The sequence below is a fragment of the Sinohyriopsis cumingii genome, chromosome 5, assembly GCF_028554795.1.
Source record: "Sinohyriopsis cumingii isolate HCF-2022 chromosome 5, ASM2855479v2, whole genome shotgun sequence".
Lineage (NCBI taxonomy): Eukaryota > Metazoa > Mollusca > Bivalvia > Unionida > Unionidae > Sinohyriopsis > Sinohyriopsis cumingii.
Window position 1 is genome coordinate 40,124,844 of NC_142965.1, and position 25,036 is coordinate 40,149,879.

The 25,036-nt window shown below is 35.7% G+C and overlaps 1 protein-coding gene across 2 annotated transcripts in view; it reads right to left on the reverse strand.

Moving 5' to 3' along the window:
• The window catches only part of LOC149798992 (uncharacterized), a 36,259-nt gene extending 18,279 nt beyond the window's left edge, over positions 1-17,980 (reverse strand). For both annotated transcript variants that reach the window (XM_089957918.1, XM_089957917.1), the window contains exons 1-3: positions 17,860-17,980; positions 15,338-15,453; positions 14,767-14,893 (exon numbers count right to left, since the gene is read on the reverse strand). In XM_089957918.1, the coding sequence (XP_089814044.1) occupies positions 14,767-14,893; positions 15,338-15,453; positions 17,860-17,887 (271 nt within the window). In that variant the 5' untranslated portion in view covers positions 17,888-17,980. The remainder of the gene's footprint in view (positions 1-14,766; positions 14,894-15,337; positions 15,454-17,859) is intronic.
• Positions 17,981-25,036: the final 7,056 nt, after the last annotated feature.

The following is a 25,036-nucleotide window of genomic DNA, read 5'->3' on the forward strand; positions in this document are numbered from 1 at the left end:
ACAGAGGTGAGATGGCAGTGATCCGGAACGGTGAGCGCTTTAGACCACTCGGCCACTCGGGGCCCCGGGTAATTAAGTAACCGACAAGCTATTATACAATTCAAAATATAAGGCAGTTAAAGGACATGTACAACAGAGAGAGAGAGAGAGAGAGAGATGGTGTGAAGTGTGTAGTATTCGAAACAACACCTTTTCTAATCGCAAGTTGGACACATAAACCACTTAGTACTAGTATTAGTGCTCTTACCTTCCTTCGTGGTGCCCCGAATGGCCGAGTGGTCTAAAGCGCTCATCGTTACGAATCACTGCAATCTCACCACTGTCTGCGTGAATTCGAGTCTCGGGCTCGGCCAGTGTGGGTACGTGAAAAAGCTTGCCAGGAGCTTTTCGTGGGTCGGTGGTTCTTTCTTGGGTTTTCCAGGGTTCTTCCTCCACCATTTATACTGGCCTCCATGTATAGTCTATCCTGTGCTGAAAAATGGCGTTAAACCCGACACCACCAACACCTTCCTTTGTCCGCAATATTCTTTTTCTTCTTTTCTTTTCGACCTATTAATGTCGTGCTATATACCAGACAAAGTATAGGGTAAAAATTAGTCTTCATCAGCAGCATCCAAAAACGTATGATTTTCATGTGATGGCCTCGATGATCAGTACAAGGTTAAGGTCATACACACATCTTGACTTTTTTATTTAAACGATTGTTTCTTTTCTTTTCTGCTCTGCTATATTTTAGTGTAACCGAGTCCACTGTACAATACAGCCACAACACTGGAGTCAGTTTAAACAAGATGCTTATCACATTTAGGGTTTTGGTTAAATCGATAGTACCGAGACAAATCGATAGTACCGAGACAATCGATACTACCGAGACAGCTTTGCAGAAAAGATATATATTTTACTTTATCAAAAATGCATATAGAATGGTAAATATGGACAGGCAGACATATGACCTCACACACACACACAAACACACAAACACACACACACACACACAGAGAGAGAGATTACGCATGGTTATGGATCGAAATTATCTAGACAATTTTCCATGCATCAGAATATTGGATTCGATGAGAATTTCTTGGTGATAAAGACATACATAAAGTATATATTCAGTAGATACATACTTTGTATTAATACTGAGACACTATCAGTTACTTGTTACGTTCCAGTCGTTCAGCTTTTGAGGTCTACTATTCCCCAGATCTCCTTTCCAGGTGACTGGGTGACAAAAGAAAATATTGTATAGGCAATTCGTATTGATTGGATACTTTTCTTTTGGTCGCATGCAAGTTTTCATGGCAAGGTAACTGAGTAACTAACAAGGTATGATATTTTTCACAATTTATTGTTGTTGTGGAACAGGTAGAGAGAGAGACAGACAGACAGACAGACAGACAGAGACAGAGAGAGAAGCGTGGCGTGAAGTGGGTACAATTGAAAACCCGCGCCTTTCTTGATTTTGAGTTCAGCTCTCCATCTTCACTAAATCAGCGTTTAACATGTACATTAATATATGTAGTGTAAATATGTTCATATCCAACAAAAAGCAGTGGAATACTGGTTATCATGTAAAACGATACTTTGTATTCATTGTATTATTATAGCACCTACTTCCAAAGCATATTATCCGTGTATAAACGCAGCGGTGTCTTATGAACGTTTCCCAAACTTTGAATGTCAAGGATGTTTTCTTTTCTTCCATGTTCTGTTTGTGTTTGGCCTTGAATTTGCAATATTATTCGGAATACAGCAACAGTTGGAGTCAGTTAACACACTGTGCTTACGACATTTTAGTTAATGGAAATTATCTCGATAAATTCACATTAGGCAAATTAGCTTTCCGGAATGGACATCTTGCTAGCTATTTATAACTTTAATATATTGGTAGTGTTACGTGTCTAAGCTCTAATAAACAGTAACAAAGAAAGCTTTGAAAAAATTAACAAATAATTTATTTCCCTGAAAAAAACCAATGTAAAAATGAAAAAATAAGAACATTCGGTTTTAAAAATCAAATCCAAAAATAATTCCAGAATAATCCACGAATTCAATTTTAGAAGACCTAGTAATGAAATGTTCTAATGAATTCAAGTTCGAGTCCCGAGGAAAATTCCAAATTAGAAGGCGATGACGTATACTGTAGCTAGTATTGTGCCGTTGTGTCTACAGTCCTTTGTTGATTCACAAACAGTATTCCGGTGTTTGAATTTCCAAATAAAATTTCAAGAAAAGTCTTTGGCTAAGAATGCTACATGTGCACTCAAATATTTTCAGGAAAAAGAATTAATCCTGTAGAATCCGAATAGTTTGAAGAAAATTTAAAATATACCTCAGCTGGTCACAACAGAAAAAAACGAAACACCTAACGACTCAGTGTTTAGGAACCCGACTGAGATTATTTCTCTATAGACAAAAGTTATACAGTAACTTGACACGCAAAACATATTGCCGGATGAGGGTCAACCCTCCAGAATTTCGAGAACAGCGTAAATGTATTTACGTCTAGAGTCACGTAGTCCCAGCCAGCCTCGATTTCACTTTTTTCATTCACACATTAAGAATGAATTAAAAAACTATAGTTGTTTACTTGGTTCTCAATCAAGGCCAGGAACTAGATCAGCATAAGTATACAAAATTCTATTTTTAGTTGTTTTCGACAAGACAGTAAGGTCAAACTAATTTCTGGAAAATATCAAATTCCTAGTAAACAAAATTATATTACTTAACATGTAATGAAATAAAAATAAAAAGATTTTAAAACTTACAGACAATTAAATTAAATCAAATAAAAATAATATCAAATATACATAACACTTCCCTCCATAAAGAAAAAGAAAGATTTATATGATAAAGCTTCTTTTTACCATAGATTAATTATACATGAGGTTAAAATACATAAGAAGAACTCTTAAAATTATGCACAGTGTACATGAAATAATACAATTCTATACACGGGAAAGTACATCTGCTATTAAATTATCTTTCTCCTTGATGTGCCTGATGTCAATATCATATTGCTGAAACAAAAAACTTCAGCTTAGTAGTCTTTAATTTTTATTTTTCATCTTGCCGATGAAAGTAAGGGGGTTGTGGTCACTAAACACAATAATCGAAGAAGGAGCAGAACTAAAATGTTGTAATGCCAATATCAAAGCTAAACATTTCTTTTCGATTGTTGAATAATTTCTTTGATGCTTATTTAATTTCTTAGAAAATAGCACACTGGATGATCAATACCATTTTGGTCTTCTTGAATCAAATTTGCTCCAACCCCCACATCACTTGCATCAACAGACAATTTAAATGATTGGCTGAACTTTGGACTGTGAGAACTGGCACGCTTTTAAGTATGGCTTTTAACTTATCAAAAGCCTCCTGACATTTTTCAGTCCGAAGGAACTTGTTTTTCTTACTCAATAAATTTGTCAGAGGTTCAGCAATTATAGAAAAATTGGAACAAAATTTTCGATAGTATCCAGCCATACCTTAAAATCGCATCAGTTGCTTTTCATTAACAGGCACAGGGAATTCCGAGATAGCCTTGACCTTAGCATCTATAGGTTTAACTTGTCCATGTCCCACGATATGTCCTAGAAAAGTTACACTAGCACGGCAGAACTAAATTTTGGATAAATTAATTGTCAAACTTACATCTGTGAGTCTGTCAAAGAATTTCCGAATAGTCACTAAATGTTCTTTCCTGGTGACGTTGTAGATGATGACATCATCGATGTAAGCATTACAATTATCTAGACTAGAGGTAATCATATTCATGAGACGTTAAAAAGTACCTGGCGACCCTTTCATCCCAAACGGAATTACTTATATTGATAAAGTCCATCTGGAGTCACAAATGTCGAAATTTCCTTTGCTCTTTCCGTTAGTGGAATATGCCAAAATCCTTTCAGAAGGTCAAATTTGGTGACATACTTGGCATTTCCGATCTTGTCAATACAGTCATCGATTCTTGGTAATAGAAATGAATCTGTTTTTGTCACACTATTCACCTTCCTGTAATCAGTGCACATACGGAAAGTTTTATATGGTTTTGGAACAAGTATGCATGGTGAACTCCAATCACTTTTACTGGGCTATATGAAATCATTCACCAGCAAATACTGAATTTCTTTTTTCAAGTATTCCTGTTTGAGAGGGTTCCTCATGTAAGGGTGTTGTTTCACAGGTTTGGAATTTACAATTTCAACGTCATGGAAAAGTTTGTTCTTGTAGGAACATCTGGAGATAAGTGCTCATATTCAACTAATAACCGTTTAAGTTCATTTCTCTCTTGCTCTTGCAAATGTGAACGTTTCTGGCTCAGATCTGTCATAATTTCTGAATTCCGAAGATTTGTCACTCCAATATCAGTAGAAACCGATGATATTCCTTCACTTAAATCTTCACTGAGTGGGACAGGTACAACTAAATTAATTGCATGTTTATCTTGGCTATCTCTTTCAATATACTGATATACTGGTACTCCTATAATTTATTTAGATCCCAGGAGCACTAATATTATAATTTAAATCTAATCTGATGAACATTTTGAAGAATGAGCAAGAGAGACAGAACTATATTACCAGCCTCAAGAGTTCTCTCCATTGTAGCTTTACCAATAAGTACACAGTGTAATAATTGAGTCCAATGCCCCCTCGGCGATTTCAAATTTTCAGCAACTTTTTTAAAATACAGCAAATATTTGTCTACATTTTTTTCTCTTAAAGGGGGCACTAACCTAATATTCTTTACGACATCAAAACTTAAATTTGTATTTGAAGTGGGAATGTGCTTTTCATTTGCCAGCTCCATTTCTTTTATTCTAAATTGATATTCCCGCTGTTTCTCTTTCTTCCTTATCTAATTACATTTGTTTTTCTTTAACTGCATTTGTTTTTCTTTCGTTCTTGGCTCCCTCTCCTCTTTTTCAAATTGTAACTGCATTTGTTTTTCTTCTTTCTGTGATAACATTTGTTCTTTTTCTTTAACCAATTTCACTTGTTCTGTCTCTTTCACCAATTTCATTTGTACTTTCTTTTTCTCCAATTGCATTTGTTCTTTCTCTTTCTTCAATTACAACTGCATTTCTTTTTCTTTTTTTTCTTTCTGAAGTTCCACCTTTCTCAACTCCTATTCCATCTTGTCTTTTAATTCTAATTCCTTTACTTTGATGTCAGAGTCTGATGCAAACTTACTGATGGAAAGCAAAGCACTTTTATCCAAAACATTCTTTTCTACCAAATACTGAACAACAAATTTTTTTTATTTCTTGTTTCGTTGAGGAAGCCTTTGCCTCAGAAAGATCATATTTTCTGGCAAGTTGAATTAATTTATCTTATTTGAAAAGATCTAATTGTTCCTGGGTAGGATTTGAAAAAATATTTCCACTTTTGATGACATTTTAGCAAAAGCTTGCCGATTTAACTAAAGATTTCAAAATTGTAAAAGAATACTTGGAATTTTTAAAAACAAATTCAAAACTAGAGGAATCCAAACTTAAAAAACAAAGTTTTCTGAAATATTTAGCGAAAATTCAAATATCCCGAGGACGAGCAACCCAGTTTCTTATGTTACGTGTTTAGGCTCTAATAAAGAGTAACAAAGAAAGAGTTAAAACAACATGCTTTGAAAAATGTAACAAATAATTTATTTCCCTGAAGTAAAAAACAATGTAAAAATGAAAAAAATAAGAACATACGGTTTTAAGAATCAAATTCAAAAATAATTCCAGAATAATTCACGAATTAAATTTTAGAAGTCCTAGTTATGAAATGTTCTAATGAATTTAAGTACGAGTCCCGACGAAAATTCCAAAATGGAAGGCGATGACGTATACTGTAGCTAGTATTTTGCCGTTGTGTCTACAGTTGTTTGATGATTCACAAACAATATTCCGGTGTTTGAATTTTTGAATAAAATTTCAAGAAATGTCTTTGTCTAAAAATTCTGTATGTGCACTCAAATATTTCCAGGAAAAATAATTAATCTTTTAGAATCCGAATAGTTTGAAGAAAATTAAAAATATTACTGAACTGGTCACAACAGAAAAAACAAAACACCTTACGTCCCAGTGTTTAGACGCCTGACTGAGATTATTTCTCTATAGACAAGGGTTATGCAGTAACTTGAGACGCAAAACAGATTGCCGGATGAGGGTCAACCCTCCAGTATTTCGAGAACAGTGTAGAAGTATTTACGTCTAAAAGTCACGTAGTCCCAGTCAGCCTCGATTTCACTATTGTCATTCACACATTAAGAATGAATTAAAAAAGAGTAGTTGTTTACTTGATTCTCAATCAAGGCCAGGAACTAGGTCAGCATAATGATACAAAGTTCTATTTTTAGGTGATTTCGACAAAAAAGTCAGGTCAAACGGATTTTTGGAAAATTTTCAATTCCTAGTAAACATAATTACATAACTGAACATGTAATGAAATAAAAATGAAACGATTTAAAAACTTACACACAATTACATTAAATCAAATTTAAATTAAGTCAGATATTCGTAATAGTACATAGAATGGTAAAATAGACAAACAGACGGACAGGATTACTTACAGAGATATTTATTCATGCATCTTTATATCTAACAAACAAAACTGTTTATTATAAAGGTCACTGTGTCCAATTAAGACTGCATGAAAGCTATTTAACTTACAATTATCTATTTTTATTCCACATCCGCGGTATGATGCTACTACTACAAATATATCATCTACAACAACTCTGTTAACAAGAACAACAATAACAACTTCTACTGGTGCTACTACTCCTCCAACAACAACAACACTAACTCTTATTATTTTGAACTGAAGATGGTAGGAAAGACACGTAAAATCCACGCAGCTTACAATGAGCCGTTTTTATTCCACATTTGCGCCATGTTATTACGGCAAACATTCTTTAGGCACGTGTGAAGGCCATATCAGTGACCATTCGTTCACATCAGATGGCAATTAAACATGGTTAGGTTGTTCTAATGATACATATTAGTTGAATTTAGTTTTATTAGTTTTATTTTAAAGATGGTTCTAGTGAACGTAGTATAGAGGACCAGTGTCCGTAACATAAAGAGAGTGGACCAATATCCATAACATAAGAGTGGACCATTGTCTGTAACATGAGAGTGGACCCATGTCCGTAACATAAAAGAGTGGGCCATTGTCTGTAACATGAGAGTGGACCAATGTCCGTAACATAAAAGAGTGGACCATTGTCTGTAACATGACAGTGGACCAATGTCCGTAACATAAAAGAGTGGACGATTGTCTGCAACATAAAAGAGTGGACTATTGTCTGTAGCATAAGAAAATGGCCAATGTACGTAACATAAGAGTGGGTTTGGTTCAGGTTTTTAAGTGAATACATTTTCGACATCCATAAATAGATTTTCATCATCCTTGACCAGACTCATTACGAAACTAGGGCAATTCTTTCTTCGACAAGCGTGCTTGCTCCTTTTATTTTGAGGCGAAAGTTACAGTGATAGAAACTATACGTTAATGTTTTTGGTCAAACGTTTAATTTGCTTATATGTCCAGCGATCTAGAAGTTAGAGTGTTGGCATCGTATGCAAGAGGTCTCGGGTTCGAATCCCGGCCAAGCCACCTTAAGATGTAAAAAATGGCACCAGTATTCAGCTCGCTTGACTCTCAGCATTAAGAACTTTCTTGGACTGGATAGTCAGTAGGCAAGATAAAACTGCAAGGAAAGATTTAAGACACTCCCGCTTCCACGAGTCTTCCTATCTATGGGTGAAATAGGGTTGTGGTAACATGACATCATAGGGAGGACGTCTTCCAAGTTGAAGTCAACGACCAGGGTGGAAGGATTCCATAATGAACTCAACGGCCACATGTTCGAGACTAGGACGAGCTATGCGGTAACATGGATATCGGCTGTGGTCTACATCCTGGAGAGGGTGTAGTGCAGCTATGGGTTCTCAACCCAGGTTGCAACTGCCTAATGATACGCCAGATGACTAAATGACAATAAATAGATTTCCATGCAGGATCGGTTGCAGCCTGGGTTACCATCCGCTGGACACCAGCACGGAGGCGATAAGTTGCTACTGGTGCAACCACCATCAAAGTACGGGCAAGAGATAGCATGAACATTGGAACGTGCAATGTCAAGATATTAAGAGCAGTAGGAAAACTCGAGGACCTAACCCATGAGATGGAAGAAACCAATGGTTCATCAATGGACTATGCGAGATGCGCTGGAATAATTTTGGAGAGAGATCAAATGGTGAAATACACTGGATTTTCTTCAGTGGACATGATGATGGACATGATACATAAAGACATTGTGAGTGCAGCTATGGGTTGTCAACCAGTGTCTAACTGAATTATTACCATCCTTTCAAATCACCCTCATAGAGTTTTATGCCCCAACCTCTAACCATGATGTCGAAGATGTATATACGTTCAACGACCGGCTTCAAACCCTCATTGACCAGACACTCAAGAAGGATATTTTAGTTATCAAGAAGACTGGAACGCCAAGGTAAGAGAAGACGCACAGGCAGACTGGCGGGAAGTCTGTGTTTCATACCTTAATAAACACACCAATGAGAGAGGACTGAAGCTCCTGGACTTTTTCACCTACAATAACCTGGTGCTTAAGAACATTCTCGGCCCCTAAATATTATCTAGAAGGTGGACATGGCACAGTCCAAACGGAAAGCACCACAACCAGATTGAATACATCTTGGTGAGGAAGCGCTTCCGGTCTAGCGTTAACATTGCCAAAACACTTACCTTCCCAGGATCTGTCATTGGAAGCGACCTTGACTTGCTGATGATGACTAATCAAACTTCGTCTGAGGAAGACGAAGAAGAGGAAGAAACCAAGAAAGGTTTGTATCAGATTTGAACTTGAAAACGTTTAAGATCCATGCGTGGCACAAGCATCTGAGGCATCACTAGGAGGCAAATTTGCACCGTTCATAATTATGGGTGCTGAAAAAATAAACCTTGACTCTTTGATCCCCACCTTCAATACGTCAATCATCGTATGATAAAGAAGCCATGGATCACTGCAGATATCATCGACCTCTGTGATGTGAGGATAAAACTGAGAAGGAAGCGAGGATACCTTGAATAAACAGACCATACAGGGAGATTAACGATAGGATTAAGAAGAGCTTAATGAGAGCAAAGGAAAACTGGATGGATGACCAATGTAAGGAAGTCGAGAAAAGCCTGAACTACAATAACAGTAAAATGGCATACCGGTCAGTAAAAGACCTGACAACATAGAAGCAGGAGACATCTACCACAATCCAGGTCAAAGCTGGTAAGAGTCTCACAGAAGATCAAGAAATCCTTAACAGATGGACGAAATACTGTTCAGGCCTTTACAACCAGGAGACTTCTGGAGACCAAGCTGTACTAAACTTCCCACTCAAGGAAGAAATAGAGGCTGCAGTTAAGGCACTAAAGAAAGGAAATTCAGTTGTGGAAGACAATATACAAGCAGAATGTGCTCCAGCAGGAGGAACCTTCTTGATTGATGTCCTCACAATAATCTGCAACAAAAATCTGGCAAAGAAAAGAATGGCCCATCCCATGGATCCAATCTCTGGTCATACACTGAAACCCAAAGTAAAGCACATCGTTGCCAAAGAAAAGACTGATTTCAAAGCAGCACGTATCACTATATAACAGATCTTCAACCTTATAATCATCTGTGAAAGTATCTACAACATCAACATTACCTACATCACGTTTTCATTGTCCTCAAGAAGGCTCTCAAAAAGGTATGGTATGCAGCCTTTTTGGCCACCATGAGCATCAACAACATAAACGCAAAACTAATCAGCACCATGGAAAACCTGTATTACAAGGCGACTGGCACAGTTCTCGTTAATGACAATGTAAGAGACCGATTCAGAGCCACTTTCGGAGTCAGACAGGGATACCTCCTCTCACCCACTCTCTTCAACATCTACCTGGAAAGGATCATGTTTGATGCCTTGAAAGAACATGAGGGTAGTGCTAGTGTTGGAGTAATAACAATTACCAGCCTGCGTTTCGCTGATGATATGGATGGCTTAGCAGATTAACTGGAAACCTTAGTTAACCGTATCAACCAAGCATCACATAGGTATGGGATGGAGATCAGCGACGAAAGGACCAAGATAATGACAAACAACGGTATTGGCATCCTAAAGGAAATAAGAATCAATGGATAGAAACTGGACACAATGACAAGTTCAAGTACTTTGGTGCTATCACCTCTGATGAAAGTTCAAAACCTAAGGATCTTTCAAGGATTTTGTGCAGCTGTGTTGGCTAGGCTAAAGCCCGTTTGAAAGGACAGCAATGTCACGCTTGGGTCTACGATCAAGCTTATGCGCACCTTTGTCATGTCCATATTCATGTACCCACGTGAGACATGGACCCTGACAGCGAACTAAAGAGAAGAATCTATGTCTTATTGATGAGATATTATCGAAGGATCCTGAAAATCTCATACTTAGAACACGTTTCAAATGAAAAAATGCACATTAGAATCCACAGTGCAATTGGATCACATTAATATCTGCTCATCACTTTAAAGAAATGCAAACTAAGATGATATGGTCACGTCTCACGCTCATCTGGCCTGTCAAAGACAATCCTACATGGCACAGTGAGAGGAGAGAGAAAACAAGGCAGACAGAAGAAGAGATGGGGAAATAATTCTTAATAATGGACAGCAATGGAATTCGCAAAGTCCCAAGTAATAGTTGAGAACAGGGCAAAATGGAGAGATATTGTCGCAAAGTCATCAGCGGCCCCACTACGATCAGCCAGGTTACGGGAGAAATGATGGATGATGATGATATGTCCTAAACCCCCAAGAAAGATTCTTCGATCTTTTATGGCCTGGAACATTAAGGGTACTAAATCAATTCATTAAACACGCTCGCTCGCCCTTATTATAGTTCATTATTTCCGCTTATATTTCTTAAACCCCTTAAAGTGTTTTCTTCATACTTGGCATGAATCATTATGAAGTACAGATACTTTATTTTGCGACATGCTCGATCTTTTGGGTCAGGATAACACATTATAAAACGATGCTTTGATTGTGGGCTAGAGGCGGCGGCCCAAGTATTCTTGGTATTATTTGTCCAAAATAACAAAAACATCAATCTCCTCTATATCTTTTATGTTTTTCACGACAGAATATGATCTGAAACTCATAATCCAGAAGGACATATTTTACAAGGCTACAAAAATAGTCAAACTGAAGTATTTACTATAATTGATGGCATACATTTACTACATACTTGATCTTGGACGAAGATGAGACAATAAATAAAAGGTCGTCTTCCATGTGTTGCGTAGTGAAAAAAATCATATTTAAACAAAATGATTATAGACATGCATACAAGTACATGCATTCATACATACATACATACATGCATATGGAGAATATAGAACAACGTTTGTGCGGCAGATTAGGCATCATAATAATTTGCATGTGCAATTTGTAGAATAGACACTGTATGGGAAGCGGACACTCGGACGAACGGAAATTTATAGTAGTTTCTGAGGCTGCAGATAACGACGTTTTCCTGCTTTTCTGTGCTATTTCTCACTTTGTTTGCAGAGCATTGTCTACCAGTAAGGCAAATCTGTAGCAAACACAAAAAATAAGTTTTGAGTAAAAAATCAAATATTACTTTTTTAAAGTCCAAAACTGCATACATTGAAAAATATCGTATACAATTTCAAATATATCAAGCTGGAATTGAATATATAAAAATAGCGAATAAAATATATGTTATTTAAATAAAAATCTCATTTTACACTAACGTGAAAACATTCAGAAGTCTGAGGATTTATTTTCTTTCTACTTTATATTATCAGAGTAGTAAATGGAGGCACTTGTGCAAGTAACACTAATACCTTTTGATTTATTTCATCTCCAAAATTTCAGTCTCAGTCATGTCACTTTCATGAAGTCGATATCATGTCTTATTCGTCGTCAGTTTCCTGAAGTCGAGATCCTGATTAATTCATCGTCAACGAAATAAATTTTACAAAAGTAGCTAGGGTAACCTGACTATTATAACATTGATGTTATTAATGTTCATGTGTTACAATCATTTGATAGGACTATGTATGTATGTATGTATGTATGTATACACTGATGTTTGCATAGACTGTACCCTGTAATGTTTACGCGTGGAACCTGCATTTCACACTCTCCAGGATGGAACGTAAGGCTGACGTATCTGTTCCGGAAATATATTTCTCTCAATTACTTGAAAAGATTTAACTGAAAATAATAATAATAATAATAATAATAATAATAATAATAATAATAGTAAGAAGAAGAAGAAGAAGAAGCATCATAACAATACCACACTAATAAAAGCATTAAAGTACCGCTGCTGCTGATGAAAAGGGTGACAAGAACAACACCAACAAGCAGCTACTAATGAGGCTACTACTAATGATAAGGAAACTGCTATTATTATTATTATTATTATTAGACTGTTTCTGTCATCATTTTCAACAGCATAATCATCCAGCATCTTCATCGATTGCAGTATTTGTAATATCGTTTATAAATATCAGTAACCATTAAAATGCACGATCTATTAATCTATTAAGCAGGCAGTTTGGAAGCTTAATCATTTCATAATGAATAGAAATTGTTTCTAATTCTGTGTATAGTATGTGCTACACATAATGTTTATACAAATGCATCATTCTTCACTGAAATAATTAATTTGTCTGCGACTATTTTTCAAAGAAAAGTTTTTTAAAAAATGTCAAAATAACGTCACTGAGAAAAGTACTTACATTTGCCAGTATCTTCTGGTTTTTGTTCTGTGGAAGAAAAATAAAAAGAGGAAATTAAGATACTGAAGTATATAGCATCTCATGCTTAACGTTTTTATATGTTTGCAGCGTTCCATAATTTTACTATTACGTCATCATTCGCATTCAATACACCATTCATTTTTGCGTTTGTTTCCTCATTTTAAAATGTTACTTTCACGGTACTTATTTCCATATTGCTAATTAAAACCAGTCTTAACGATATGCCAGCATTTTATTCCCAAGCGTTTCCTATATTTAATTTGAGAAATTGTTAGATCACAGTGCTGCAAGCTTAGGCTCGAGTCAAATCAAATGACTTTCACCTGCCAGTAACGTGACCCTAACACGCCCACGACAATCACTGATCAGATAGCGAAACAGACTTCGTATCCATTTTATGTCTTGAATTATTAAAAATATATATGCATTTAACATGATTTACAATGGTATAGAAATTTGGATAAAGAACACCGAAATTTTTTAAAGAATTTACTTTGGTAATAAGCATATTACTTTCATCAATATATGATTAACACAATATTTTAATATTTTCATTGTTTTGTTGCAATTATTGAAAACTTGGACACTGCGTGTTTCTTAAATGTTCCGCAATTATACCCTAGACCTTTCTTTATCCTTTCTCTTTTAAATATATAAGCAGGGATGGCTCCTCCATTTTGGAGAATCAGGAGGTTGCCAAGGACGCAAAGCTCAATCGGGCGCCAAATTTGAGGAGAAATTGTTAACGGGGGGTAGGGTGTATTGCATGGTTCACCTGGTGCTCAAGTTGCTGCAACTACTAGAGGCCGCCTCTGTATACAAGTAATTGTTTTCTATTAAAATAGTAGCCGTTGTTATGTTGGAAAGAGTTGGTACCAGTCCCAGTGTCCGATTGACGTAATTTCACCATCTTACATCACGGGCATTGGGAATACTTCGGACATCTTTGCGTTCAGCTAATAAAGCCAATATTCATATCAGAACATTGGGAAACTTTTATAAGTGAAACAACAACATAAGTATTAAAATATAAATATTGAAATGCAAATGAAGTGGGGTGGGGGCACGGTGTCGTGTTTCTGAGGTTCACGTCAGTGGCAGAGATTCAAAACTAAATCAGTATCATACGTGACGAAACGTTGCTATTTAAATGTCTTTTACTCTAATAAAATATTATCATATAGTATTTATTATATATTTAGGTTTAAACATACTGTTTCGAAACTGAGTGGGTGTTTAAACAAAGCCGATAATTGACCAATCAGATGCCAATTTTCTTGAGGCACACGTGTGTTTGATGGATTGGCAGAGAGAGAGAGAGAGAGAGACAGAGAGACAGACATACAGACAGACAGACAGACGAAGTGAGTTCTTACCCAGGTTATCTATCTTCCAGTTCAACGTTCTATACCGTCTTTCGCAAGCCTTATCACAGTATTTAGACCCTCTTTTGACGAGAGGTCTGGTGCAGTACTGGCAGTAAATATAGTCTTCCAGATAGCGTTCTGGCAAAATAGCACGAATGATTGTAGTGTCGTACGTATCAATTGACCGTCATTTTGTCAATGTGCCTGTTTATCTGTCTGTGTCTGCCATAAATGATGACTGTAAAAAGACGTCACTAACATAAACTTTAAGATCTAAGTATAAAGAAACAACACATTCTGGTGCTTTCTCTGTCATACAGATTTATACACAACCATAAACGTATTCATATTTATTCATTCTTCATCCACCTTGCCTTACGTACTTTCTTATTTACATACATACATACATACATACATACATACATACATACATACATACATACATACGTACGTACGTACGTGCATACCATTATTCAAACTCGAAAAACGTTAAAATTTGAATCTTAAGCAAAAACAAATCAAATGTTAAGTCCCCCAGTTTAGGATAATGACACTTTTGGTTTTACACTTACCACTAAATAGTGGGTCTAAGTCGGAGGTAAAAGCGGCCGGTTCTTCACTATATCTATTGTCTTTTCTGATTTCGTACTCGTATCCTCTTGCGTTTGATTCGTAAGCTCTGTCTGCAGACATAGTCTCCTATGCATCATATAAACAATATATGACATAAGTATTTTATTTATCGAAAGAAAACCCACTGCATCTATTGCTCCAATAATATTTCAGTCCTTATACATTTTGGTTAGGTTAAGTGTTATATAGTATAGAGAATAATACCATGTGTGTGTGTGTGTGTGTGTGTGTGTGTCCTGTCATCACTTGCAAGAAGTGTAATAAACTTGCAAGCTCATCAGTTCACTTTAACAGTTTAATAGATTTTAAAATTGATTTGATGCAAATTCAAGCAAACAGTGAAAATATATGATAAACGATTTATACAATCAAGACCTGAATTTGTGCGGGAATCATTGTATAAGGTATAAACACAACAATGGTTTTCGCAATGCGTATTCTGATCTGACTTGTAAAATTTACCTAGAGATATATTAAAACGTAAAAAGCCCCCACAGTGCTATAACATACCCTGTTTGCGTGTGGGATTCTCCGTCTTTTACTTCTGGAGAACCTGGACTCACAAAATATGCTGCAAAAACGTCTCTCCACGCCCACAAACTGACTGCACCATCGGCATAGCAAATCTGCAGAACACATGGAAATAATTTAACTACATTACCTCTTGTCTGTCATAATTTTACTTGTTTTATCGTGTAGTTGACTAGGAGTGACAGCCTATGGTTGTGAGCAGGTGGACTGGAGTCATAATTATTACTTATGGGTCAGTATTACAAATGAAGTCCCAATCTATTTGAAGCATGTTTTCACTTTCATGAATTTGGCGGTGCTGCGTGAATTAGATTTACGCATTTTTGGTATTGATTTAAAGTAATTTGTATATTCTTTAGAATATGAATATTATGGAGTGGCTGGCTGTGAAGGGGCAAATTTCTGGCGATCTATGAAGAACACATTAGTTTGAGACCAGAGAACAATTCATTAGATTTATGGGGACAGGCGCGTATCAAATCGCCATACTGCCATGATCGGTAATGTCTTTTCGAGGGGAGAATTTTATTCTAAATTAGGCATTTGTTTATACAGCAGCCAGACGGACTATTAGGGACACGGTAAACTTTGATTTCATGGTAAAACTGTCACAAATTTCCATTGACCAGTAGTCGCAACGTAGAAGGTCAAATTGACCCCAGATTTGGCGCCTCTGGAAAGAGGCGGCAAATATACTTAATCAATCCTGATTGGTTAAGCTAAATAAGGTGCATGTTACCCACACTAAATTTCTCTGTTTTAATATCGCCCACATTGAAAATTTTAATCAGTCTAAGCTTTTCTGCAAGAGAAAAACAAGTGTAAAGAAGACGCAGAGAAATTTGGGAGAAATTCTCTCGTAAAACTGTTGTCCAAGAGGACTGTTGTCGAAGGAAAACCGACGACCAAATTTGGCGATAGAAGCGAGGAACATTGAAAGCAAAGGGGAGGAAATAGCTCCTGCGACATATCAGCTCTGCGACGTATTAATTCTGAGACGTATTCTGAGACTATCTCTGAGAGAGAGAGAGAGAGAGAGAGAGGGTAATTTAACTGGCGTTTGAAGAGCGTAATCAGGGTAATTAAATCAACTGCAGGCTGAGACTGAAAACTATTCACTGAGAGTAATTCAACAGGCTGCCATCTACACACGAGACGAATAAAAATTGTGTGGTTCATGCAATGGACGCCTTGCTGAGAAGTATGAGGATGCTTAGAATGGAAATGAACCAGATGCTAGCTAACATGAAGAGGAGTTACTGCAATGTAAGGTAACAGGCTGGCATCCAAAAAGAGAGGAATGCTTTACTTAATAAAACTGCCTGCCTGACTAAAGAGCGTAAAAGACACATGAAAAGTAGAAATCAATTCTCAGAACTTATAATATTTAACCGCATGTTGTAAAAAAAAATAAAAAAAATAATTTTAAAAAGCTGGGTATGGGGTTTAACAGCACACTTCCGTCAGTCATATGCCCAATAAAGGATAAGTTCAAAAAATGTAAAAGTAAAAGTTGAAAAACAAATTAGGAAAATAAATCCAAAATAAACGTAAACATGTAGTCATGCGCAATCTAAGGTAAAGATGCTAAAATCTTTTAAAATGTATTAAAAATAAAATACAAGACACGAATATTCCTAGACTGAGATAACATTGCCATACGCACAAACAAGGGAAACAATAGATAGGTTGCTTAGAACTATCGCATGCCCAGGATCAAATTTGTAAAAATCTGTAAAAAAAATCACTGTAATAAAAACTGAAGAAAAATAATTAATTTCTTTTAATCTAAAAACAAATAACATGTTTGTGTAATTGCTTAAATGAAAACTTGGTCTTCACCCAAACTTCATTGTTTGTCAACTGTGCTGAAGCTTGAACCCCATGTACACCACCTATACATGATTCTTTACTCTTAGTTTGTGTGTGTGTGTGTTTGTGTGTGTGTGTGTGTGTGAGAGAGAGAGAGAGAGAGAGAGAGAGAGAGAGAGAGATGGATGGAGGGGGACTCTGGTTGAGGAAGAACATAAGGGTAGAAAGTAGTTAAACTGGCTGCCACCGAAGGACAAATTCCTCAGAGATTGGCATAGTAGGCTGGATGCAGATAAGGAATAATCACATTATTGAGAAAGCAAACATGTTTTCTAACAGTAGTTTGGAAGGTTGTATCCCTTATCGTAGCAGACAACTCGTAACAAAGAAGATCGGAAAGTGTTGGACAATGCTAATGTTCGAACAAGAAAATATTTTACCGGCGCCATTCACCTAGAATTTGCTAGAATGAATGAGTATATATTAATTACAAAGCGAGGATAAATAGTTAGGCATTATTTCCACCCAGGGAATCAATGGGTAGGCATCCATTTTAACCATGAGGGATCAGTGGGTAGACATCTTGCTCTACCCGGTGCCAATAGAATCATTCAGATAAGATATATGAAGATCTAAGGGTACAATGACAGATATATATTGTTGCTGGTAAATATTCAATAAGTACATACCTTGAGGTGGTCTTTTTATCCGATTCATGATATAAGGAAATAAAATGATTCATGTGTCCCTGTGTAACACCTTTACAAACATTGCAGTTTGGTTAGTAACGGTACGCTTCACACATGAACAAAGCTTTGCACTTACTGTCCCGTTGGTCTGTATAATGGAGAAACTGAAACCTGTAACGTGATCGTTAGTGTCTGATATAGAATATGTATCTATGGACATGACAGTTACGTGACTCACGTCAATTTCTATTAGAGACGTTTCGATGATTGATGTTCTTGTTCTGCGTCTTGATTGTCAAGAGAACGTTTTTTAAATTAAACTTAAAACATGTTTTTATAGTCAAAGATATGAACAAAAGAAAAGAGTTATTGTTTAGAGAATTCTTTCCTCAGTATTCTATTCTGTATTTTTTCACCAAGTAGTTCTCTTGCGATGAATACATTATAAAGAAAATATATTTTATTTTTATTTTATTTTTAAACATCAATCATACACTCCTCTGGTATGCATGAAGCTTTGGCATGTCAATTTCTTTCTATTTTATGCAAACATTTCTTTGGGTGTTTTTGTTGTTGTAAAATGGTACTCCGTCCCCAGATGTTAAACTTAGCAAAATTATAAATTAATAACATTGTCTTGCTACGTTCATCCAAAGGTTTCAGACGTATATATAATGTTATGTATATTACATTTGGATTATTTGTATTTTTTAAATTCATTATATGCTATGAATAATTATATTTTGGACTTGACCTTGTCCCATATCAAGTTCATTTTCTACCTGACCTGACTCATTGATTTTTTTTTAAACAACACGTTTATCGCAATCTGTGTCCAGAACGTTGGAAACTACGCATGAAATATCAGGTCTACCTGATGTTCACCACATTTTATATATTAATTTTAATGACAAACTTTCTAATTGCAAATAAGATTATAACTGTGAAGCATCCATAATGAAATTTTCCAATCGGTAATAGTTTATTTTAGTAGAAAATGCTAATTGTGACCTGAGGTCAATTAGAGGCTTATATAATCTTTTTTATCTAGAAAGTATTTATTCATGCTCTAAGATATGAGCAGAATCACTTGTGTTATTTTTGTGTTCTGAATTTCATTTGGGCTGGAATTTATTTATCCAAAGTATTTAATTCAAATTATTCTTCTCTGGAAATAAAATATGCATAATAGTAACATTATGAGAACAGATACTTGGATTTATAATGAAATTTAATAAGGATATATTCTTGGATTGTATTTTTGTGATTCAACAAAAGACTGTTGGCACATTATTACGACACAGGCCATTCTAGGACATAGCCACTTTTTCCAGCGTTGGATTTGTTTCGGAATACCACTAAAGTTTATTCTGAACTTTCATCATTAGGACTTGTTCTAGAAATTCTAGAATCATTTAAGAGTATAATGGATTTTGTTCTAAGTCTATCATAATCTTTCAGTTGCCGAATCAAACAGCAACTAACGTACGAAAAGGCGACAACTGACAGTTTATACCACGATAAACTCAGAGAAAATAAAATTAAACTCTTATAATTGCAATTCCTTAAAACCTTTTTTTGGTATTGTTTTATGGTCTTTTTAAAGATATTTCCTATCAGGTTTAGATCCTTATTTAAGCGTATCAATTCTTGTTGAAGGCGTTTGCTACGTAGATATTTATAGAACATGGGTTCTCCATCTAAAACGTAATAGCTACGTCAGCATCAAACAAATAATTCTATCAATGGTAGGCGATTTAAGGTGTTTAACATTGCACAGCATGGTCTTAATCATTTATCTAAATTGGCATATGTGATCTGAGCAGAAGTTCAATATTCAAAGCAAAGGATGTGTTGTTTTGTTTGACATACGAATGACTCTTGGATGTGATGCTCTCATGAGTTCATTGTGACTTAACCGAATCGTTATTGTACAGGCACGTGAGTAATCAAGTTTCGTTTATTTAAGTCTATCTTCGTGTTCATTGACAGTTTAGGCTACGTTCAGGAGCTACTTACAAATGAAATTAAGACTATTGGTAAATGGTTATAGTGATGAGGCTCCAATAGTCAAACCGTGCAAGACATCGACCATAACAGTTACCACAGGGAAGGAGTGGGATTTCTCTCCTCCCCACCGTAACAATTAAGGTAGGACTGTGAATGTAATTGCTATAATGTTTGTATTTGAACCCCTCTCCTTCAAGTTCCCGTATCCATTCACCTATATTTTAAATTTATTTGTAACAAGCAGATTTTGAGTTTCACAGCTTTATTTTTTAAGCATAATTAAAGAAAGAATTATTCATCTTCTGTTTGATTCGGCAACTGACAGTTTATACCACGATAAACAATACTGAAATTTCTTTTTATGCTTTATATACTTTGCAAAACATGTTGGTTTTCGCTCTTTTTGGTTACTTTACTTAAGACAACAGAGTCTAAATAGAAATTCGGGTTCTGCTCCTGAGTACAAATTTCTCTAAACTATTTCAGAAAAATTTGATTACGATTCAAATAAACCTTGTTTTGGAATTTTTTTTAGTCCAGGTATTATTTTATATATTAGAATTCTAAAATGAAACCAACAAGCTTTTACACTGTCATCGAGATTGGAGAACTTTATTTCAATCTTACCCAGGAGCAGTTAGACTCCTTGAAAAAAGATGAATTGCGCCAGCTCGCCATGAAATATGATCTTTCTGAGACAAAGGTTTCATTAACGTAGCAAGAAATTAAAAAAGTTGTTTGGCCCACTATTTGGTGGAAAACAATGTTTTGGATAAAGGTGCTTTGGATTTGATTACTTAGTCTCCATCTGTCTCTAACTTAAAAGTTATGGAATTGAAATAAAAATGCAAAAAATCAAAGAAAGTTGAAAGACAAATGCAATTAGATAAAAAAGAAATTGCAATTGAGAGAGATAGAGAGAAATTCAATGACAAAGAGAAAAGGAAGAAAGGAAATTTCAGTTTAGATTAAAAGAATTGCAGCTGTCAAGTGAAAAGCACATTCTCACTTTACACATTAATTCAGGTTTTGATGTTTTCAAAAATACTAGGTTAGTACCCCTTTTAAAGTAAAAAGAAGTAGAATAATTATTTGTTATCATTTTGAAAAAGTTGCTGAAAATTCCAATCGTCCAAGAGAGCACTGGACTTTATTATTACAAAGTACACTTTTTGCCAAAGTTCGTAACATCGACACTTCCCTGTCAATACGGCAATGTACTTATTATGATCTGGTTAAGGAATGTATCCTTAAGGGTTATAAGTTGTTACACGAGGCCTATCGACAACAATTTAGGAACTATGAAAAAGAAACTGGACAAGCTCACGTTCAATGTGCAAGAGAAAAGGAGCAATTATTTGATAGGCGATGTTTAGCCAAGAAAGTTGTTCAAGATTACGAAAACCTCAGACTACTCATTAGTCGAAGAGTTCACGAACTGCGTCCATGGCGATTTTAGGACTTACCTTGACGTGCACGAGAGTGAAACTTTAGAAAATGCAGCTCGTACAGCAGAAGAGTATTTCTTAGTTCATAAAGTTTATTTCAACAGTAAGTCTTCCACTCAGCAGTCTTATGGTAAAAAGCTATATCAGTATAATACGAGCTTTTTGAAATCTCAATCTGGCACAACTTGTAGGAATCAACGTTTTGACAAAATCGATCAGAAATCCTTATCTTTTTATACTTGCACCTATTGCAAATAGGAAGGGCACGTTATTTATAATAATCAAGACAGAGCTATTCCAAATGCTGTTATTTCTATGAGGTCAAGGTCACGGTCATGTATTGAAAGCAAAACATTTGTTGGGTAAAACAAACCACAGTTTGATTTTATTATGGAGAATTATGAACCATTCTTGAGTGATTATGACAATTCTATCTCTATTAAAACTTTAAAGAACACAGGAGCTTCTCAGAGTCTTTTATTATCCTTTGTTCTGAGAAGTCTTCTTCTAACGAGAGTGTTCTTAGAGTAGAGAGCGGCTTTGTAAATGTTCATCTCCGTTGTGTTAATTTGTCTTCAGACTTAATCTCAGGATCCGTAACAGTCGGAACAGTATATGTTTTACCGATCAAGGATATTAATTTATTACTAGGCAATGACATAGCTGGAGTTACGAATGTGATTAATCACTTGTAGTTGACAAGCCTGCTTTGGATCAGAAAGTCGATCCTATTGAAAAACAAATCCGCGATTTAAACCAGCTTGTGCAGTTACTAGAGCTATGGCGAAGAAAGCTCTTGAGAAAGATGTTGATAAGGAAATTATTCTTTTAGCTGACACATGTTTTGGACATTCTTTTTATTTTAATCAGGGTGACAAGCGACAATCATTGGCGGTCAATTTAGGGATCACAAGATCTTATATCATTTCTATTGGTCAAAAATTCAAATTGATGTTTTCAAATATTTCAGAGCTGTCACACTTGTCAAATGGTAGGAACCCCCAATCAGAAGGTATCTAAGGCTCATCTGCAACCTATGCCTGCATTTGGCGAACCATTTAGCAGAATAACGGCAGATTGTTTAGGTCCCATTCCTAAGACCAGGTCAGGTAACCAATACTTGTTGACCAAATGCGTTCGTCTATAAGTCTCCAAGAGGCAATATTAAAACTCTAAGAATCGTAAATGCTTAGATAAAATGTTTCACTCAGTATGGCCCGCCCTGATCTTCAAATTATTATCATAATTTAAATTGTATATCTGGAATTTTCCAGCAAGTTATGCATAGGATCCTTAAATCCAAGGGGCATTAGAATGATCTCATCCAACTCTGAAAACTATGATACGGTCATATTGTTCTGCTACCGATACAGGATGGGACGAAGGTGTTCATTTAATGTTGTATGCTGTTTGGGAATCATTTCAAGAATATTTAGGATTTAGTTCAGTGATCATTAACTCAAACCACCCTGAGGGCCGCATGAAGACAATTTCGATGGCCCAAGGGCCACACCACCTGTGTTATCTTTCATGACACCTTGTAACGCCCACCATTTTGCGGGCTACAGGATACGGCTTGGCGGACCGTATGTGGCTCGTGGGCAGCGTGTTTTAGACCCTTAATTTAGTCCCTTTGAATTAGTTTATGGTCCTTACGCAGTTGAAAACAAAGTAAGTGGTTTAAATTAGATCATTAATATGCCTAGGAAGCAAGAAAAAGCAACTTTGCCATATTAATATGTTAAAGTGGTAGAGATAGTCAGGCTAATCAGTTTAGTTGTTCGTGTCCTACATAGTGAAGATTTAAGCGATGGAATACAATTAGACTGTAGTGACTTTGGTGTAACTAATCTTCGGAATTCAGACATGATGATTAATCTGAACCAGAAACTTTCAGACCTACAGCAGCAAGAATGGAATGAACTAAAACAGCTGATACTTCAATGTGAACTCTTGTTTCCAGATGTTCCAACACGAACAAATAAAATCTAACATGACGTTGAGATTGTAGATTCCACACCTGTGAAATAGCATCCGTACTGGATGGACACTTTCACACAAGAATGTTTGAAAAAAGAAATTCATTATATGCTGGACAATAATTTTGCAGAACCAAGTAAAAGTAACTGAAGTTCACCATGTATACTTGTATTGATTCCAGATAATAGTTTCCGCCAGTACACTGACTATAGAAAAGTGATTAGTGTGACCAAAACAGATTCATGTCCATGCGAAGATTCGATGACTGCATTGATGAAGTACTTCACCAAATTTGACCTTCTGAAAAGATTCTGGCCTATTCCACTGAAGGAAAGAGCAAAGTAAATGTCGGCATTCGTAACTCCAGGTGGACTAAATTAATATAAAGTAATGCTATTTGGGATGAAAGGTTCTCAGTGTACTTTTCAACATGTACTGAACATGATTATATCTGGTCTAGATAATTGTGAGGGGCCTATGACCTTAAAATATGTAATAGAAAAGAGTGAAAAAACAATAAGCTTTATAGAATTCAACACATAATTTATTTCCCTAGAATACAAAGTGAAAATGAGGAGAAAGAACTTTCGGTATTGCAAATTAATCCCCAGAATATTCCATTAATTACAGATACAAATTCTAGTAATTTAAAGTCCTTAATAAAATTCAGTGTAAGTCGAAAATAAATCCTAAAACTTAAGGCGATAATTTGTCTGTGGTAGCTTATAGAGTGTTGTTGAATCACAGTAATATAATTCCAGGTTTGAATTCACTATAAATTCCAGCGAATGTCTCTATCCAAGAATTTTATCAGAGCACTTTTGTATTTCCAGAAAAAAAATCCACTTAAATTCAATAAATTGAAAAATTTAAAATTTCCAGTCCAAAAATGAAATACTCGACACAACATATAATAAAACTTCAAAGTGCTAGATCTTAAAAACGACTGAAAAATACTCTCCGTTACAAGATCATATAGTTTTCAACTTGACCTATGGTTACAATCAGCATATTCTAAAAACAACTACTGCCTAATGGAAGAGACCTTCTAGAATGATTATAATGTTAACAAAATAAAAACCGGAACCTGGACTATGTAAAATAGTAAGGAAATTCCAACTCAGACCTAAATAAACATAATTACTCTATTAATAATAATACTGATTTTAAACCAATACGCATAGAGAATAATTTACCTATGTATTAGTTGCTTACAGAATAAAGTCAATTCAGGTCATTTAAAAATGAACTCAATTTTGGACAAGGTAAAGTCCAGCTGTGAGGGTTGTTATGGTTGGGGTGGGGTGCTCTCCATATTTTATTTAAATTATTATAGAAGTCCCAACCAGGCTCGATTTTGGTTGGAAGTTAAATTAGTGAAAGATAGATGTAAAGCGCCTAGCCCCCAGTCAGCAATGCCGACGATTAAATGATTGAATATACAAAAAGTGAAATTCAACGAATACAACTTTAATGACAATTCAATATTCAAATGATTCAAATTTCCCAAGTATTCTCCTACCGCTCGAACCTGTAATAGCCTATTGCATCATTTGATTAGTAGTGTGAGATAGCTTTCCACCTGTCCTTGTATTCTACTCATCTGTGTATTCTTCTATCCTGCTCCTACAAATTCCTTCTGCTCTTCCTCCCGACTTTCTCCAAATTCCTTTTCCTCCTCGACTTTTCTATAATCCTTCTCCTCTTTCTCACTTTCTCCTCTTCGACTACATTTTCTC